Consider the following 19,384-nt stretch of genomic DNA (forward strand, 5'->3'; position numbering starts at 1 on the left):
TAATTGGTACTTTTCAATTACGTTCAAGTCGCTCGCAAAGGTAAAACATTTCTCCATTTTTTATAACTATAGTTAAAATTACCCTTGAGTTATAACTTTATTAGTAGTCATAAAATAAATGAAACTTTTCTCAATAATAGGCAGAAAATTATATGAAAAGTCTAATGAAGGAGAAAGTTAACCAATTTTAAATATATATGAGCAAATTTGACCTTACATTATTATCTACAATTGCTCTAAGATATGCCTCTCTAGTTTCGAAACCATATGTCATGTTTACCTAAATATAACATACTTAACTCTAGTTGAAATAGATCTGCCAAATTTCATTAAATATAAAGGTATTACTTTGATTATTTTTTCTTGTTAGTCAATACAACTTGCCATTAGTCACACATATTAATACGATATTAGAATAGATAGAGATCTTGGAAATCGAATTTCACTGTTATCTAAATTAAAAAAAGAATATCTACGTGCTTGGTCCATGAAAAAAGAATCAGACCTTCATGTGAAGGGACGTGTTGAGAATATTAAAAATGAGATGAACACACACCTTAACAGATGAAAACAAAATTAACTTTTGATAAATTCAAAGGATCAAAATTGTAATTTATATTAACCACTTGTAATATTTCTTCCAAATAGGAGTATCTATTCCTCTTAACTACTCTTTTTCCTTTTCTTTATTTGATAGGGATGGACCCCACGCAAAATGAATCTATCATTCTACTTAAAGGGACTATTAGATTATTTTCCCTTTAATTGATTTTGAAGAAGGAAAGAGAGAAAAGAGAAAGTTGTATTTGGTAGTTGGAAGGTGGTAGGAAGGACAATGATTTTAACAAAATATATCCTTTTGAAAAATAAGTATTTTAAAATTATTTTTTACTTTTTATAAGTAAAAAAATATTATTTCAATGAGCAATATGGAATTAAGGCGGGACACGAGTAAAATGATGGTCAGATATAGATCTAGAATTTAAAATTCATAAATTAAACTTTAAAAGTTCTTAATGTTAAACCTATGTTTTTAGAATTATTGATCCGTATCTTATATGTTGCAGTCTAACAAAAAATTTACACAAATATTTCACATGGAAAGTACTAACCTAAAGTAAATCCAAAGGTGTTAGTAAAGGTTGGGCAGAGTGTTGGAGGTACAAATGAGATAGAGATGTTAAAAATCAAATCATAATTGATAAATCAAATTGAAAATGTGTAATTGAAATCATGTTATCACATTGCAGACTTGAAAGTGATTTAGATTTTTATAAATAACAGATTATATTTAAAACTATAAACTCCATTGCCTCAAAACATCTCTCTCCGTTTGCTGCTCACCCCAACCATCATCGCTATCGCCTACCAACTATATTCTTCATCGATAACGACACTGATATTTAATAGATTTAAGATCATATTAAACGAAAAATCATTAACATAGTACACAAACGCTACTCTTTTATTTTAATTTTTACATCAAATAAACTAAATATCTCAAGCGATAACAAAACAAAAATTCCTTAAAATCAAAACAAATCAATCAAATCTCATTAATTCAATTATTGCTTTAGCACATATAAACTCAATAATCAACAAATCAAATTATTAAGCGCAGAAACCAAACCAAACCACCTGATAAACACTCCTAATACACATAATGTTAGTAGCTCAGTTAATTGACTACCTGAATCTCACCTTATTCGATTCCCCACATTGTAATTCCGTACCTCCAATTTTTTATTTTTTTAAAAATAAACACTCCTAATACAAATATCACTTATAAAATTTATTTTTTCTTAAAGTTTTTTTTTTATTTATAGAATTTTTTTTAAAAATATTTATTTCCATACCAAATACACCCAAAAAGAAGAAAAGAAAGGGAAAGAATATGGAAAAAGTGACAAAGAAAGTGATGTATAGTAGCATCGAAAATACCGGTGGAGAGTTCGTAAAAAACTCTCTCTCTCTCTCTCCTTTCTCTCTCTTCAAATTCCAATTTTTTTCAGATCTTCACTTCCCTCTTACTTCTGTCCTCTCACACGCAAAGGAGAAAACACACATCCCACATGCACCTTTCTCTCTCTTCTTTCTCTCTCTTCTTTCTCTCTCTACAAAATAAAGCAAAGTGATATGCTTTTAGTAGTATCACAAAAATATAAATCTGAATCTACTCAATTGTGCTTATTGTTATTGTAGATCTACATATTGTGTTGATATTTGTGTTATATATTGTTTTTATTTGAAAAAAAAATCCTGCCCCTCTCTGTTAAACGAGTTGGGTAGGTGATTTGGTTTGATCTTTGGATTATTAATAATTGTTGTTATAGTATAGTTGTTATTGTAAGTATGGAGAGCGAGAAGAAATCGTCTCATGTATCGGATATGGGAGCATGGGCGATGAATGTTGTTAGTTCGGTGGGAATTATTATGGCTAATAAGCAGCTTATGTCGGCCAACGGTTATTCATTCACTTTTGGTAAATCTCATTTAATTTTGCCGGTGTTGTTTAGATCTTGTGAGAATTTTTTGATTTGTACGTAGTATGTATTATTTTCATGGCGGATCCAGGATTTGGAGGTTGTGGGTGCGGTGATAAATACAATATGTTAAAATTGTCTGTATTCTGGTTGATTTGGTGGATTTTTGTATTAAATTAGCTTGTTTTTAGTTCATAAATGTGCAATCTGATCTGAATTTTGAATTTTTATTTCGTAATATGTTCAATTATGAATGGAGAAGAAGGAAAAGAATTGTTATTTTCGGCTAGTTGGATAATGGATGTAGAGTATCATGTTTACAGTTCATAATGAGCTCAATGAAGCATATATTCAATTCTCAGGCTAGAAGCATATGTTAACTATAAACCTCGAATTTATTACTAAAGTGAGAAAAAAAGGATATTTGATATGGGGGGGACTGATATTTGAAAAACGATATCGACTTTAGTACCTATTAAATTGAGATTAATAAAGATCAACTCTTTGATTCGCCTTTGCTAACCTGTGTTCTCAGATTCTCTTTGATTTTTGCCTCCACTTATCTTGTTCTGTTATTTCTCGTCCAAGGACGTCTTAAGATTTGAAATATTGTTTGCATGGTTATATACAGTTGTAATCAGATTTGCCATTTCACTGTCTTTATAGTATTGGTTTTGTAAAAGAAGAAGTCGGCTTGAAATTAATCCCCATTATGACTAACGGATTCCTTTTCAATATTGAGCTAGTGTATCTCAACCGTGTCGGACATTCCTCTGGTTGCTTTGTTTCGTCATTTTGAACTAACTCGTCTAGGTCTAGATACATTGTGCTATTTTGATTACAAAGATCTTTAAGGCTTGTATTTGAACTGAAATAACCTCCTTCTGGCTTAGTGGTGGAACCTGACATTTTTGGCCGTTGAATTTTCTACATCTCTTTTCCTTCTTCTACTTCCTTAGGTTTAGAAGTCTGTTGTTCCTATTACATCCCAATTCCCATCCTCTGTATGCTTTTAAATTTGAATGGTCTACCTGTCATTTTTAATTTCATGGTTTGTTTCCTCCAGCTACAACATTGACTGGGTTTCACTTTGCTGTGACGGCACTTGTTGGGATGGTGTCAAATGCCACAGGGCTTTCGTCATCAAAGCATGTACCTTTGTGGGAACTTATCTGGTTCTCAGTTGTTGCAAACATGTCTATCACAGGAATGAACTTAAGTCTCATGCTCAATTCAGTTGGATTTTACCAAGTATGATAATCTCTCTTTTGTTTTTTTACCCGTAACGTTTCTTGTTAAGTCTTGTATTTTGTTCTCTTGAAAAAGATAAGTCTTGAATTTTGGCTATGTCTATCAGAGGGTGAATAATATTTGCTAACAACGTGATTATGCTATCAGCTTTCAGTCCTTTCTTATAAAATGATTTCATCTTTTGTTGTTTTTGTTCATGATCTATTGACATGGAGTTAACTTATACTGATCAGTATCTTCATTACCTGAAATGACAACACACGGCTTGGGTTTAATTTGAAAGGGAAAGGAAGGATAAAATATTGAAAAAATGAGAATAGAATACAAGTCAGGGTATGTCATTTTCTTTCTTTGATTGATCTAAAAGGATAATTGCAGGAAAGGGAATTGATCTTCCCTCTTCCTCCTTGATTGCAAATCAGTTAGTAGAATAGAAACCAATAATAATAAAAAAAGTTGCTTCCTTTCATTTCCTAGAGATTCATACTTAACATTAGTTGTACTAATGTTTTTGCTATGTTATTCAATTCAATCTCTTAGTCCTCCTTTATACCTTTTTAGGATATCTCCTTGGTAATCATTACTATTGATTATAGCTTTTAGCAAAAATTCAAGTCCATATTTCTAAGCCTTTAACATGCTTTTGATGAAGACAAGTGGCCAAATAAAGTTATTTTTCCTGTTATTTTTGGGAAGAAGTGCCAATTGAGCGTGATGCTTTTTCTGATATGGAGGTGGTATGATGAAGTTTTTATATGTGCAGAAACTTCTAGTAGGTTTGCATTCACTAGTTGGTCCTGTTTTTGCTGAAAATTCATTTAGGTTTAGAAAGTTATTATTGGCAGACTTTAATGGTTGTTGAGTTGATGAAATTCCAAAGTAGTTTTGTTGACCAAATTTACTGGATATAGAAGAATAATTTTTCTTTTGTTAAAAAAATTATGAACAAAGGACTTGAAGCATTTATTCTTTTTGGTCTAGTGGCTGAATGATTTACATATTAGATCAATGTATTATATAGTATACTAGCGGTGCCATTTGTTTTATTTTTTGTTCCTTGGTGAAATTTCATTTTATGTGTCTTAAGTTTTTTTTTTTGTTTTTTTTCTGGGTGTAGATCTCAAAGTTGAGCATGATTCCAGTGGTTTGCATTATGGAATGGATCCTTCATAATAAGCGTTACTCGAAGGAGGTTAAAATGTCTGTTGTGGTTGTCGTTATCGGTGTGGGTGTTTGCACAGTAACTGATGTCAAGGTTAACGCCAAAGGTTTTATTTGTGCTTGTGTTGCAGTTCTGTCAACATCGTTGCAGCAGATTGTGAGTATATTCTGGCTTCTTCATAACTTTACTGCAAAAAGACTGAATGATTGAAAAGATTTCCGAAAGAGAAATATTTGGTTTTGTTCTGATTGAAGATCACTATTATTAAAAGTTAAACAATTTCCTAGACGTTTGGTAATTTCTCCTCTGACCATGATAAAAGATCCCGTTGAAGTGGCTAATCCGATGCATACATAATTTCTTTAGTACATGTTAGGTGTCTTTTGTAATTTGACTCTACTATTTATGTGGGTTTAATTTATGATTACAAACTTAGTTTTCATTTCTGAGAGACAGTTAGTTTATTTAGGGAGCCTGCTATACTGCTATCGAATTTACTTATCCTTAACAAAGATCCCTTCTTTCTATTAGAAACTAAAGGATAGATGTCTGAAAATTTTCCCTTTTTTCTTCTTCCCTCGTCTCCCATAGAAGTGATGAAAGTTTGCTTTCTTTTTGTTTCCTACTTTAGTGTCGAGAAGAAGTAACTACTCTATCAGACCGTTTAATCCTTGACAAGGATCGTTTCTTGCTCTAAATAAAAGATGTCTCCAAAATTTTCATGTTCTTCTCTCTCTGCTTTTACCCTTAATTAAAAGCTTCACAACAAGAAATATGCCTCAGTCCCAAACAAGGTGCTACATTTGTTGTGTTGCTTTTAATCGAGGGGTAAGAAAGGGAGAAAGGGAAGCACTGATTTGACTTTTTTATTTGCCTACTGCTTTGATCCTTGTTCGGTGGTATGTGGAGAAAAAGCTTGTCTCTACCATTGCAGAATTTAGAACAGTTACCTGCAGATACTCAATGGGACAAAGAAAGAATTCCCTGCTGGCCTCATTCATATAGTACATTTTGTCATCAAGCTCTCACATTCTTCTACCAAATTAAATCCTTGCTTCCTTCTTGATCCCCCCCTCCTCCTCGAGTCACTCTATCTTTGTTCTCTTAAACTTGTGGTTGCATTTGTGTGATCAAACGATGATTTTTCGGTGCAGTCAATAGGCTCTTTGCAGAAAAAGTACTCAATTGGATCCTTTGAATTATTGAGTAAAACTGCTCCGATACAAGCTTGCTCCCTCCTTGTGCTGGGTCCTTTTTGCGACTACTATCTTAGTGGAAATCTATTACTAGACTACAAGTATACTTATGGTGCCATTGTAAGTATCAACCAATCTTCCTATTCTCAGATTATGATGCATATTTGATTGGTCCTTTTACGCCCTACACTACTTTATGCGCTCTGATCATGGATGTGTGTGGCACTTTCTGCAGTTCTTTATACTCCTGTCGTGTTCATTAGCTGTGTTCTGCAATGTGAGTCAGTATCTCTGCATCGGGCGATTCTCTGCAGTTTCCTTCCAGGTTCTAGGCCACATGAAAACCGTGTGTGTCCTGACTTTGGGTTGGTTGCTCTTTGAATCTGCGTTGACTTTTAAGAACATAATGGGAATGCTCGTTGCAATTGCGGGCATGGTGATCTATAGTTGGGCCGTGGAGATCGAAAAACAATCCAACACCAAGAGCCCACACGCTTCCAAAAACAGCTTGACAGAAGAAGAGCTGAGATTATTGAAGGAGGGAATGGAGAAGGCGGACGTCGAAGTCGGTCAGTCCAAGGCCTAAATTTTGAGGTCTCTTATTTAGTAGCCATCATCACACAATAGTTTATGATCAAATTTGCATGTAGTTTATGATATTTGTTGCATTATTTATTGACATCCCTTCCATTTGGTCCCAATTTGGTGACCTTGTCTTGCTTTTTTTTAATAGTTACTGAATGTTTTGTTCTTTATCCAAGTCTACCACTACCAGGTTTCTTTTATACCATTTTTAGCTAATGTTATTTCACATAAATTCATTTGTTTTTATTTTAAGTGCAGTATTCAATCATGTGCTTGATTCATCCATTTGAAATTATTCAAGAAAACAGGTTATTATTAGCATAATTAAAGAGGTAATTAACTTAAGCAGTATTTAAGGTATTTAAAGCTGATGATTTAGCCAACTATAAGTGTTATATCAAGACTAGAAAGTTCAGTCGATTGGGATTCCTACAATCAAACCACTGTGTTTGTCGACCAATTTGAGCGGGATCAAATAAAGGTAGCTTGCTTCTTTTCTGGACGAATGATGGTTTATATAGTGGTCGGCTTCTTCTACCAAAATGCTTTTTTGGTCGAAGATCCTTTTTTACTAGTAAGGATACGTGGAGTAAAATAACTCATCGAAATTTAATGATTTTTAGGTTGTACACTTAATTTTATTGGAATTGTAGTCCAATTGATCAAAGCATCACCCAAGTCATATTTTGATTCAGTCATTTTTATCTTAACATTAAATATAGATTAAATAACAATGTCTTAATAAAATATCAGGTAAAACTTTTACCAATTGAGTATGATCATGAATGAAACCACAACACGCAATGTCATGTTAATATTATATTTTTTTCTTAAAATATAGAATAAAATAAATATTGTGAACAATTTATATTCTTGAAGGACTTTTAGCATCATACAATCTTGAGTCGTTTGATGGGAAGTATAAGGTATAATAGTCTCAGAGATAAAATGCATGATTATTTTATCCTGCGTTTGATTGGAGGTATTAGGCAGTCCTAAAATTATTTATTCCATTATTTGTACCTTAGTGATGGAATAATTTATCTAATATACATGATGAAATAACTTATCTCAGAATAATTAATCTCGAATAACTGATTCTCAATCAAACGACCCCTTAATGTCTAGCTTTAATAATGTGTAGTATCAAGTATGGGGCCCAAAATTAGTAGTTGCTTATCATAGAATGATGATCCACTAGCAAGTTTCAATGGTAACAATAGTGATAAATATTGTTCCTCCATCCATGAAGAATTTATATTTTCACAAAATATCATGATCATTTAATTAAACAAAAGTTGAAGAAGGAGAAACTCAATTATGGAAAAAATATGTAGATTTTTTTTAAAAAATAAATAAATTGGGGGTAGGAAAAAAGGAAATGGAAAAGATATTACAAAATGGGGAATCGAATCTATACCAACAAGGAGACAGATAGTAAAGCTTTGTCTTGCTTATGCTTCCTTACTAATAGACATATTATTTCTCCTATTGCTGCTTGTGGTAAGATTTATGGTATTTTGTTATAGCTATCGCTCTGTTTTGTTATAACTATTGTTTTTCTTTTTTCATATTGCTTGCCATGCTTTTTTTAGTATCTGCTTTGATATGTGCTTTTTTAAGCTGGGAGTTCATCGAAAACATGTTATTCACCTCCCAAGGTAGAGTTAAAATTTGTGTACACATTCTATCTTTTCAAATTTACTCGTGAAGTTACATTGAATATATTGTTATTGTTATATTTAACCATGATAAGTATTTTTTCACTTTGATTTATTGAGTTTTATAGTGTTAAATTATTTCCCTAAAAAGTGTAAATATACTGTGCAAATGACTACTTCTACCCTTTTTCTTTTATGTTATGTACCCATTGCATTGTTTTAATTATTAAGTTGTTTAAATGCTCATCATTTATCTTAATGAAAAAATCATTTATACTTTTACTTGTAATTAGAGTTTGTATTGTTTCGATTATTAATTTTATTATATCGCATCATTAAATTTATTATTATGTATTATAATTTTTTATAATTAATGATCTGATTGATTATGTGTGATCTCGTTATTATCTTTTTTTTTCTTCTCATTTTTTCTTTGTTTATTATCTACATAATTTTATTTTATCATTTATCTACCTTTTTACAATAATTTTATCCTTTTTTTTAGGCTTTATCCATTGATGTGTACATTATGTAATAGTAATCAAAATAACACAACATAACACAATCAACATAATATATTTTGAAATACTACATAACAATAACCATCCAAACAAAGTGTAAAAGATTTTTTCTTTGGTTTCTCATGCATTATCTGATATTCACATTTATTCAAATTCGCGCCAAATAAACACCATTTGAGAGTTACACTCTCTATCAAAGATTTTCTATTCCCACAAGTCTAAAACCAAAACCTCTAACTGAGAAAGAAACAATCTCATGGAATAGCTGGTATTCGCATTAATTTGAATTCGTGCACCAAATAAACACCATTTAGAAGCAACACTCTCCTTCAAAGATTTTCCATTCCCAAAATTCTAAAATCAAAACCTCTAACTAAGAAAGAAACAAACAATCGGATCTACTCACCACATTCTTTGACAATAAACGTTAAAAATTAAAAAAAATGTAAAAGAAATTTCTTTTGATTTCTCATACAATTTCAATGTTCGATATTTACATTGATTCAAACTTCACGCCAAATAGATACTATTTAAAAGCAACACTCTCAATCAAAGATTTTCTAATATGAGAATTCTCAAACCAAATCCTCTGACTAAGGAAAATACAATCTACCCAAATTCATATACTTACTAGTCAAAAGCTTAAATAAATATTAAAAAAATTAAAATACTACTACTATAATTATTATTAACAAGAATAAAAATAACAAAAATGAATTAATTTAAAGCTACTCTTTTTTTTTTTTTTTTTACTTTTTTCCTTTTCCCATAAAGCATCTCTCTTTTTCTTTTTCCCCTTTCTCTTTCTCTCTCTCTCTCTCCCCCACCGTTTTTTCACTTTCACTTTCACACACACAATTTGGCTTTATTTGTGCTTTCTTTGTCTTTTGATTAACAAAAAAAAAATTATTCTCTCTCTGTCTCTTCCTGTAGGGAGAAGGAAAAAAATAGTATCAGTACTACGTCTACTACTAGTAGTAGCATCAGCAGTACATACACTCTTCTCCATTTTTTTTTCAATTTTTATAGACCAAATTGTTGAATTTGTCTGCATCTGTTGAATGAGCAAAAGGATTTTGTTGTTTGTGTGTATAACAACCATTTTTGAGTACTTTTGAGTTTTGAGTTTTGAGTGTGTATATGTTGTGTTAAGTGTGTTTTTTGTGTGGAGATGAAAGAGTAAGTGCTGAAAAGGAGAAAGAAAAAAGATTTGTTGCGTTTAAGCAGTGGTGAAAACTACTGAAGTGAAGTGGAAAAAGGAGTTTGATTAGCTGAAGTATTGTTCAGATTGGTGATAGTAGAAATGGGGTCGGAGCAGAATAGATTTCCGCAGCAGCAAGGACCGCCACTTCCTTCTCGGGTACTGTGCATTTCATTTTTCAGATCTACTTGCTGACTGTGTAATTTTGTGTGTGTTTTGTTTGTGTGGATGAGAATTTGTGCAATCTGTTATGGGTTTACTTGTTGTAATGTTTTAGTAATGATTAAATTGTGTGGTGGAATCATTTGCAAACAGATCTGAGGTTTTGGTGAAATGGGGTTCCTAATCGATACTATTTGATAATGTTGTTATTTTCAACTTCAATTTATGCCGCCAAGGGTGTCATTCAGTGGTCGATGAAGTGGGTTGAGAATCGTGAGATCTCGTGTACAAATCCCACTAGAGATTAAAACAAACATTAGGTGATTTCTTCCCATTTTGTCCTAGCTTTTGTGTATAGAGTTACGTGATCCCACTGTGGAATTAGTTGAGGTGCGCAAAAGTTGGGACACAACAGTCATAAAAAAAATGATAATGTAGTTAATCTCACTCGTAAGAAAATATAGGAATTTATTTAATGCAGTAATTTTGAGGGCCGCGGGGATGATGATCTTATTGGGGCCAAAATTAAGTTTTCGTTTTGTTTATTTTGAGAAAGGAAGCTGTCATATTTCACTAGCTAACCTGATGGATGTTGAGTTTGGCTCCACTGTGTGTGGACCATGGTATCTTTTAGATGCGTGAAAATGCAGCTGATACATGAATCTTATGGGTTGGTGATAGAGACACTAAATAAGCTTTTCATTGTTGACTTAGATACTGTAAAGGAATATGAAAAAAATTACTTTGACTATTAATGATTTCGCACTTGGTCTTACTTCTGTATATTATGATTTTACTTTCTTGTTATCGGATTTCACGTGTGAACCACTTAGGCAGAGAGGCAGATCAACGAATTTTGATTTCTGGGTTCTGAATTACGATCCTTTTTGCTTACTGGTTTTTGGATAGCATAGTGAATATATTTTTAAATATAAATAAAGTGCTTGAGTGTAAGTTAATGGGTTTTGCTGAACTCGTAGCTCTAAGGATGACTCCTCCCCTGCTTAGATAGGCAAATGCCTACATGAATGCACCTTTTATCCAGCATCTTCCCCTTTTTTCTGTTTTTATCTTAAGAGTACACCCCAACAGCTAATGCTCTATTCTTTGACAGCATAAACGATGGGGAGGATGTTTGGGAGGATTGTCTTGTTTTGGAAGACAAAAAGGTGGAAAGCGTATAGTGCCTTCGTCTCGTATTCCTGAGGCCAATTCAATGCCAAATCAGCAGAATGTTCCCCAAGCTGGTGGGCTGAATAATCAGACGGCAGCTCTTTTAGCTCCACCATCTTCACCCGCGTCCTTTTCGAATTCAGCACTCCCTTCAACAGCTCAATCACCAAGCTGTTTTTTATCTAGCAATTCACCAGGAGGTCCTTCATCTGCTATGTTCGCCACTGGTCCATATGCTCATGAGACCCAGTTGGTATCTCCTCCCGTGTTCTCAAACTTCACCACTGAGCCATCTACTGCTCCTTTCACACCTCCGCCTGAGTTGGCCCACTTAACTACTCCCTCTTCACCAGATGTGCCTTTCGCTCGGTTCCTCTCCTCTTCTGTGAAAGTTAAAACCAGCACTGGTGCCAATGATTTTCAAACAACATACGCTCTTTATCCAGGAAGTCCTGCTAGTACTCTCAGATCCCCTGTTTCGAGGGGACCAGGTGAGAGGGAACTTCCTCAATTGGATCCTTCTATCCCTTCATCCGAGATCAAGTATCCAGGCCCTGATTCAAGCACCTCCAAGTTGACTCAAGATTCAAATTTCTTCTGTCCAGCTACATTTGCCCAATATTACATTGACCACTCTTTATTTCCTCATTCTGGTGGAAGGCTGAGCGTTTCCAAAGAAACCGATGCTTATTCAACTAATAATGGGAATGGCCAGCAGAGTTGGCAGAACAAACCATCTAAACAAGATGCAGAGGAAGTAGAAGCGTATAGAGCATCCTTTGGGTTCAGTGCTGATGAGATTGTTAGTACGACACAATATGTGGAAATTTCTGATGTCGCATTAGATGAATCCTTTAGCATGACCCCTTTTACTAAGCCCAGAGAAGAGGAAATCATATTAACTATGTCAACAGCTGAGGGAACAAAAGGAGGGAATATCTCTAATATGGCATCTCCTTTGCAGTGCAAACCAGGGATGCATCATTTTGAAGGAGCAAACAATTGCATGAAAGGTGCATAAATTTTTACTCCCTTGCTAGTTTTGAATAGTAATAGTTGGTATGAAGTTTCAGTCGAATGGATTTTCTTTCTTCTCTCTAGCCTTTGCCACGAGGTTCCTAAATTCATGTTTCTTCTGTCGTTGGATTTTATCTCATGCTAGTATTTGTATTTTTCTACTTAGCAGCTTCCAAATTCAGTTTAATATTATTCATGGAACACGGCTAAGTAATTGTTAACAGCTCTACCGTTCTATACACTGACCATTTCATATTCGTGGGATCCTTAAACAGTTCTATATTATCTTGATACTGTTCAGGACTTAAACTGACTGTTTCTGTCTTCTACATCCACAGATCATACGTCTCCAAAGCAAATTGAACCTGCTAACCATGCTATGAGTGATGATGAAGGTATCTTCTCCAAATTGGGAACTCTAAGATTAAGTCGTAAACATGACCATGGTTTGGCAAGCTCCGATGCAGAGATAGACTACAGGAGAGGAAGAAGTTTGAGAGAAGCAAAAGGCAATATTGCATGGTAGCACTAATATTTAGAATATTATATAGTCTCCTATTGGCTGAATTGCATGGTTCTCTTCTTTTGCTTTTGTTGGGGGTCTTCTTCTTTCGCAGGTGATCTAACCTCACTCACGAAAACCCCCTACTGCGTCCTCGTTATTCTGCTGTTTTATTCTAGAATGTATCGTCTGTATATCTTATGGTTCCCTCGAGTTATGTATGTCAAAAGTCGTAGCAATATACTTTCAGCCATTAATGTCATTAGGAGTGGGAATGGATGCTGGAACTTTTTCTACTGTGGATTGTGTATGCTTGTTTCGGAATGTCTTAGGCTTGAAGTCTTTGAAAATGTATCTTATTGAATATGCATTTCAATCAGATATATTGCTTTTAATGACAATGCTTTTGATTATTTGGCTCATAGACATCATTCCTTGGATGACAAATCTCAATTCTAAGATGTGCTTAATATGAACTTTTCTGGTTTTTATGTTTCTACTGTAACAATATACTAGAATGATTCCACATGGGTAGGGTCGGGAGAAATATTCTCGAAAAACGTTTTCCTCATAAAGTTAAGGAACTTGTGTTTTTCTGGAAAAAATGTTTTCCACAAGTTTTGACTAACTGAACACAGGAAAATTGAAAAATATATTTTGGGAAATATTCTCATCAGTATGAAACACACCCTCAATCTTGACTGCATATCTTTGATCAATGTTTTCAGCTAGCGCAACAGGGAAGAGAAAGAATACATGTTTAGCTTCTTCATTACATGAAAATGAAAACACATATGGTGCTAGCCTGCTCCATAATAAGTAGTAAAGATGCAACGCTGGAACGATAACTTCCACGTACAAATCAACATCTATGAAGCTCGTTGATCATAATGAAAATGGGACACAGAAACTACAGAGTAGGTTTATAACAGAAATGGCCAAGAGGCTTTCATAACACACATCAGTATAGACTGAAATGGACTAGAAAAACATCACAACCAGAGAAAGTGTTATAGTATTACATGTGATCATTTCAGTAAGATAGGCGTTGGTAGCTCATTGTACTTCTTAACATTTCACTTTAGTGGCTCACATTCCATTAAGGGTGATCACAATTCTGCGTGGGGTGGCAGAATCACGGTGCTCACACAACCATATGCCCTGAGATTCAGAAAACATTAGTTGCTCATCATACCTGTAAGTCTTATATTCAGGAATCAATAAATTGACATGTAATGGTTTTGTCTCGATAGAAAAGAACAATTGACACTTGGTAAGAACTGTCTCCGTGGAAATCTTTTTATCCTTGTGATGGTTTGGATCTCTACTATCCAAAAAGGAACCTTGCTATAATTACAAGTTCAAACCATGGGAAGAATTGGTTGTGTAAAAAATAGATTGAAGGATAGATTTGACCAACTTGGTAATGACAATAGATGTAACAACTTTAACTGTCTGCTTTTTTAATCCAACATGAAGGTGAAAGTGTTTGAATTCATTGTTCTAGGCTTCTAGCCATGCTCAAATCAAATGACCTAAAAAGAGGTAGCACAAGTACCTGCCAGGTTCCCATGTTTAGCTTTCCGTCTGTGATCGGTATCCTGAAAATCCAAGACGTGGTAAATATCAGTGTATGGAGAAGGCGTGAAAAACTATATGGATTAAATCAAAGGAGATATTCAGACGTGAGGTTGCAGCCAAACATCGATGACTTAATATGAGCGGGCATGTCATCTGGCCCTGTCAAAATTGCAACATACTAACATCAAAATAACAACCAATAAAATTGAGAAAGACAAGTTAACCAAGGAGGAAAAAAAAAGACACAAAGAACTTAATATAAATTCTGTCAGGAAGATCGAGGGTGATGCAATAGATTATTAAATAGATATAGATAAAATAAGTGGCAGTATTATCAGTAGGTATGACATAATCTGAGGGATGGAAGTCAGAATCGTCAACAAAGAATAAATAGATAATTTTGCTAAACATTTAAACAGACTGCAAAGGTCTCCAAAAACAACTCAAATGCAGTAAAAGAGCAAAATTCTTTTATCATGTTAAGATATAGTCAGTTTTTTAGTCTTCATTATTTTACTGTGATTAATTCTGAAAAATTAATGTACAAGGAGGATGAAGGATCTAGCTATGCATTTGCTGATCACATGAAGACGCAGACCTGGATGCTGAAGTACGCAACGACTGAGCTAGAATATAAGATTGAAGTAGTTGAAGCTTGAATCTAACCTAGATCTGTCTCTCTCTCTCTTATCTCATTTTTCTTCTCTTTGCTAATCTATCTACTCGTGTTTTGGTACAGATATTCTCCTCTTGTAATTTCTTGACTCTCATCCCATTGCATCGTAAGTTTTCTTGTATTGAGAACAAGTCTGTAGACGTACATCTCACTGAAAGGTGTTACAGGGGATCATGGCGATGTCAGCCTGAGGACTACTATGGATCTCATGTATTTTGATTCCATACCTTCTATTTGTAAGATATAAGTTATTGTCTCCATTATGAAGATGCATTGGATGAAATATTTTGAGTTTGTCGCTGTTCTGAAATAGGAAATTTTAGGTTTTGACTAAAGATTACTTGATTTTCCAGTAATTTCTGGAGTATCATATTGAAAATGTGGTTTCTTGAGTTGGGAAATCGACTTTCAAGCATCTCAGGCCCGAGCACAAGCTCTTAAGTCATAATAGAGAGTCAAGCTCAGCCACAAGATTTTGAGTTTCCCCAAGCTCAGGCAAAAATTGATAGGTGTTTGGCTCAGATAGTTTTCATCCCACACTTACAGCAACCCATTAAATAGCCACCCCTGGAATAAAATCCAGTCAATTACCTGACGAACCAAAAAAGAAAAGAAACAGCACTACAGAGGACAGGGATTACGTTACACACTTACCCTCAAGAGTATGTTTCCACGGTGCAGAAGTCCCCTGAAATTGTCATTTTGAAACAAAATGAGACTCTCCACAACAATGAGTGACTATTACTCAACTTGGCAGAATATAATCTTACCTCTGGGACAACCCTACTAAGAAATGTCTCTGTATCATCTCGAACATCTGAGTCGTAATTTTCATTTATAGTTAAAGAAGCACTTGTATGCTGCACTGGTTAAACACACAGCTAACCATACTCAGTCATAGACTCATGGTAGAATTCTGGTGCAAATACATGTGCCAATTAAGAGACATCCAGAAGAATTTCAAGTGAAGAATGTCAGAATAAGATTACTTACGAAAAAGATGAGCAAGGCCACATTTGAAGCCTGCTATCTCTTGATTAATTTCCTTCATAATCTGATGAGGAGATTAAGATGGTATTAATAAGAAGCAGAATATAATCTTTTTGCTGGAGTGGGAGGGGGATAGAACACAAAAAAATTGGCTAGAGAAAGAGAAACTCAGTCTTTTGCAAGTACTTTGTTTGAAAATAGAAACGTGTTGTTCCATTAGCGAGGTACATAATGCTTAAGTTTAGATAAGGTTATCGTAAGAACATTTTTCTTGTTATTGTCTGGATCAATATATTAACAGCACTAGTCTAGCTACTGAAAAATTAAAACTTGTGAGGCAGCTAGAAATACTAAAGCTAAAAACTGCCCAAATAACTGTATATGAAGTCAGGTTATCACCTTTGAATCCTGATCAAAAGATGTTTCATAAGCCAGAAGAGTAAGAATGGAATTCGAATACATCCAACTTTTGTAAGAAAACATGTCAGTTTAGTTTGTGAGCCAACTAATAGGCCACTCAGTGATAACATTTTCACAGTTTTTTTTTTTTTGATTTGCACCGGGTGTCCGAGTCTCTTTGAGCCCCGACTAATCCCGGGGGTGCACAGGCCCTCGGCAAGGAGTTTCCCGCAAGTGCACCACGGTTAATTCAGGTTTTACCCAGTCCGATGGCCCTCAGAAATTGTTTGCACCTAGTGGGTTTCGAACTTGAGACCTTGAAAGGGAGCAAACCCCAAGGCTCAAGTCAATTGCTAGCAGGCCAACCCCTGAGGGTTAACATTTTCACAGTTTCAATAGTCACGTTTATTCTTGTAAGGGCCAAAATAAATCTGTCCATGTTGATTATGCCTACTGACATGATATATATTTCCAACTCCCCTCCACCCACCCTACCCCATGGCTAACCACTAGAAAGCTTTGCTGAACTGATACATTCAATTCAGTTTTGATTCTCTATGCACAAAATAACATAGGATAGTTTGGTTCTTGGTCATTTTTGTAATGCATTATTTTCAAAAAGTTAAGCAATATCTTGGAAACCTCTATTTGAGAATTCTAGTTTTGTTGTTGATATCAGTTCAGGTTAATCTTAGAACAACAAATGGATGATTGATAGATTCAATTAGTTTAATAGAATCATAATGATTTTCATCTTTGTTACCTAAACCTCAACTGGAACCTAGTTCCATAAAGTTAATCAAGCAAATATAGACACAATTATGTTTTGAAATTTCAATTTGATATAACAGGATTAGCAACCAATAGTGTAGCCTAACGGTCAATTAAGTGGATGAAAACCTTGGAGTCCTATTTCAAATCATGAGACATAAAGGAGCTAGGTGATTTCTTTCCATCTGCTTAAGTCTTGGTAGGTATAGTTACCTTACCCGTACTAGTGGGATAATAGGATTAACATAGATACGCCAAAACGGGTTAACCACTACCATCAGTTTCTTCGGAAAAGAAAGAATTAATACAAAAACAAAAAGTTGCTATCAACCAGGCAGAGCTCATTAAAACATGGAGCCCATAGGTTTAACAATATCACAATTCACTCTGTAAAAGTCCATTAACGAATAATCGCTCAAAAGCTTAATCATCGGCAGCTCAGTAACACATCCCAATTATATCTAATATATATTTGCAAGTACTCAAAAGCAAACAAAACAATAAAAAGGGAATCATAATAGCTCAGTTAGGCAACTACTTGAACTTTCAACTTGTTGATGATACTTGGTTCACTTAATTGTTAGGGAGCAAATTAACACACAAGAAACGAATAATCGCTCAAAAGCTTAATCATCCGCAGCTCATAAACACATCCAAGTTATATCTAAACATTTGCAAGTAATCGAAAGCAAACAAAATAATAAAAAGGGAATCTTAATAGCTCAGTTAGGCAACTACTTGAACTTTCAACTTGTGGGTGATACTTGGTTCACTTAATTGTCAGGGAGCAAACTAACACACAAGAAACGAATAATCGCTCAAAAGCTTAATCATCGGGAGCTCATAAACACATCCCAATTATATCTAATAAATATTTGCAAGCAATCAAAAGCAAACAAAACAATAAAAACGGAAATCTTAGTAGCTCAATTGGTCGAGGTAAACCTGAACTTTTACCTTGTTGGTGAGGATTCAATTCCCAATTCCCCACCTTATAATCCCCCCCCCCCATTTTCCCTTCCCCTACCCCCAACTAAAAGAACAGCAGAAGAATAAAATGGATCAGTTGATTGACATAAGACACAAAGGGTGTCCACAAAATTCATTAATAACCTAAAATACTGAACCCATAAAGCTTAATTCCCATATACATACCTTGGATGTAACAAGATGACAGCCTCGCCTTTGAGGAGGAAGAGTCACAGTTTTTTGAGCCCATTTTGGGGAAGCCATTGAATCAGAAGGGTTATTAATTGTTGTTCTCAAAGGAGTATACTGACACTTTAACCTGATCGGAGCCGAAAATGGCTTTGCAATTCCACCGAACGATACTAAAGAGGAAGACGAAAGAGAAAGCATTTGCTGCTGTTTCAAGAACAATTTTTTTACTAGTTGTTTTGGAGGACTTTGGACCAAAAGTAATAGTACTAGTGAATTATGGGCTTCAAAAAAAAAACTTAGCAAAGTTTAAAATGAGGCCTATAAAAGAGTTTGTGGTGATGTTAAATGTGTATGGTCCAAATTTAGCACTCTTACCTCCACTAAAATGTTGAGAGTGAAATGAATGTCCGAATCAAACTTACGCGTATCTTAATTGATTCATCAAAATACTATGTTGTTTTCTATTAGATATAATATGATATTTAACTCACTTTATTGATTATTAAATCGCGCACTTATTTTCTATGAAGAAAGCTTAGTATCATTAATTTGTGATTTTCTTATACGAAGACAAATCTAGCTACTTTGATGACAATGAGAACACATTTAATCTCAATTATTAACAAAAAGTAAATTTATACCTTTTCACATAGAGGCAACTAGCTAGTTTTGTTATTTAGGAGCAAAGGTCCTTTGTGATTAGGAATATGTTTTGAAGTAATTCCTTTAATATATATATCTCTAACCAATTTAATTTTTAAAATTAATCAAAGTAAATATTTTTTCAGCTTTATCAAATATTTAATAAATTTTGTCTTGTTAGATTTGATGAGAGATTTGAAGATGCTATTATTGAATCTTTTTGCTACTTCATGTATATATAGGGACAAAC

General features: G+C 34.1%; 3 protein-coding genes across 3 annotated transcripts; 2 read left to right on the top strand and 1 right to left on the bottom strand.

Moving 5' to 3' along the window:
* The first annotated feature begins 1,959 nt into the window (after positions 1 to 1,959).
* Positions 1,960 to 6,926, top strand: LOC125862647 (UDP-rhamnose/UDP-galactose transporter 1-like). The gene is made up of 5 exons (XM_049542767.1): positions 1,960 to 2,482; positions 3,550 to 3,734; positions 4,852 to 5,052; positions 6,051 to 6,212; positions 6,328 to 6,926. Exons 1-5 carry the CDS (start codon positions 2,353 to 2,355, stop codon positions 6,676 to 6,678), a joined length of 1,029 nt encoding a protein of 342 aa, XP_049398724.1. The 5' UTR covers positions 1,960 to 2,352; the 3' UTR covers positions 6,679 to 6,926.
* Positions 6,927 to 9,745: 2,819 nt separating this feature from the next.
* Positions 9,746 to 13,291, top strand: LOC125862184 (uncharacterized protein At1g76660). The gene is made up of 3 exons (XM_049542196.1): positions 9,746 to 10,219; positions 11,337 to 12,408; positions 12,751 to 13,291. Exons 1-3 carry the CDS (start codon positions 10,163 to 10,165, stop codon positions 12,936 to 12,938), a joined length of 1,317 nt encoding a protein of 438 aa, XP_049398153.1. The 5' UTR covers positions 9,746 to 10,162; the 3' UTR covers positions 12,939 to 13,291.
* Positions 13,292 to 13,788: 497 nt separating this feature from the next.
* On the bottom strand, positions 13,789 to 18,772 carry LOC125862717 (uncharacterized). Its single transcript, XM_049542846.1, has 7 exons — positions 18,487 to 18,772; positions 16,165 to 16,225; positions 15,942 to 16,036; positions 15,826 to 15,859; positions 14,600 to 14,654; positions 14,473 to 14,515; positions 13,789 to 14,075 (listed from the first exon to the last, which is right to left on the bottom strand). The coding sequence occupies exons 1-7, from the start codon at positions 18,688 to 18,690 to the stop codon at positions 14,004 to 14,006; spliced, it is 564 nt and encodes a 187-aa protein (XP_049398803.1). The 5' UTR covers positions 18,691 to 18,772; the 3' UTR covers positions 13,789 to 14,003.
* Between the last annotated feature and the right edge of the window lie 612 nt (positions 18,773 to 19,384).

The sequence above is a fragment of the Solanum stenotomum genome, chromosome 4 (assembly GCF_019186545.1).
Source record: "Solanum stenotomum isolate F172 chromosome 4, ASM1918654v1, whole genome shotgun sequence".
Classification (NCBI taxonomy): domain Eukaryota; kingdom Viridiplantae; phylum Streptophyta; class Magnoliopsida; order Solanales; family Solanaceae; genus Solanum; species Solanum stenotomum.

Bases quoted from the DNA above. Each gene is read 5' to 3' on its own strand.
- LOC125862184 (XM_049542196.1), top strand. From the start codon at position 10,163: ATGGGGTCGGAGCAGAATAGATTTCCGCAGCAGCAAGGACCGCCACTT. The intron at 10,220-11,336 runs GTACTGTGCATT...ATTCTTTGACAG, and splicing joins GACCGCCACTTCCTTCTCGG to CATAAACGATGGGGAGGATG. The intron at 12,409-12,750 runs GTGCATAAATTT...CTACATCCACAG, and splicing joins AGCAAACAATTGCATGAAAG to ATCATACGTCTCCAAAGCAA.
- LOC125862647 (XM_049542767.1), top strand. From the start codon at position 2,353: ATGGAGAGCGAGAAGAAATCGTCTCATGTATCGGATATGGGAGCATGG. The intron at 3,735-4,851 runs GTATGATAATCT...TTCTGGGTGTAG, and splicing joins ATTCAGTTGGATTTTACCAA to ATCTCAAAGTTGAGCATGAT. The intron at 6,213-6,327 runs GTAAGTATCAAC...CACTTTCTGCAG, and splicing joins AGTATACTTATGGTGCCATT to TTCTTTATACTCCTGTCGTG.
- LOC125862717 (XM_049542846.1), bottom strand. From the start codon at position 18,690: ATGCTTTCTCTTTCGTCTTCCTCTTTAGTATCGTTCGGTGGAATTGCA. The intron at 15,860-15,941 runs GTAAGATTATAT...TGACAATTTCAG, and splicing joins TTAGTAGGGTTGTCCCAGAG to GGGACTTCTGCACCGTGGAA. The intron at 14,076-14,472 runs GTACTTGTGCTA...TCTGAATCTCAG, and splicing joins TAAACATGGGAACCTGGCAG to GGCATATGGTTGTGTGAGCA.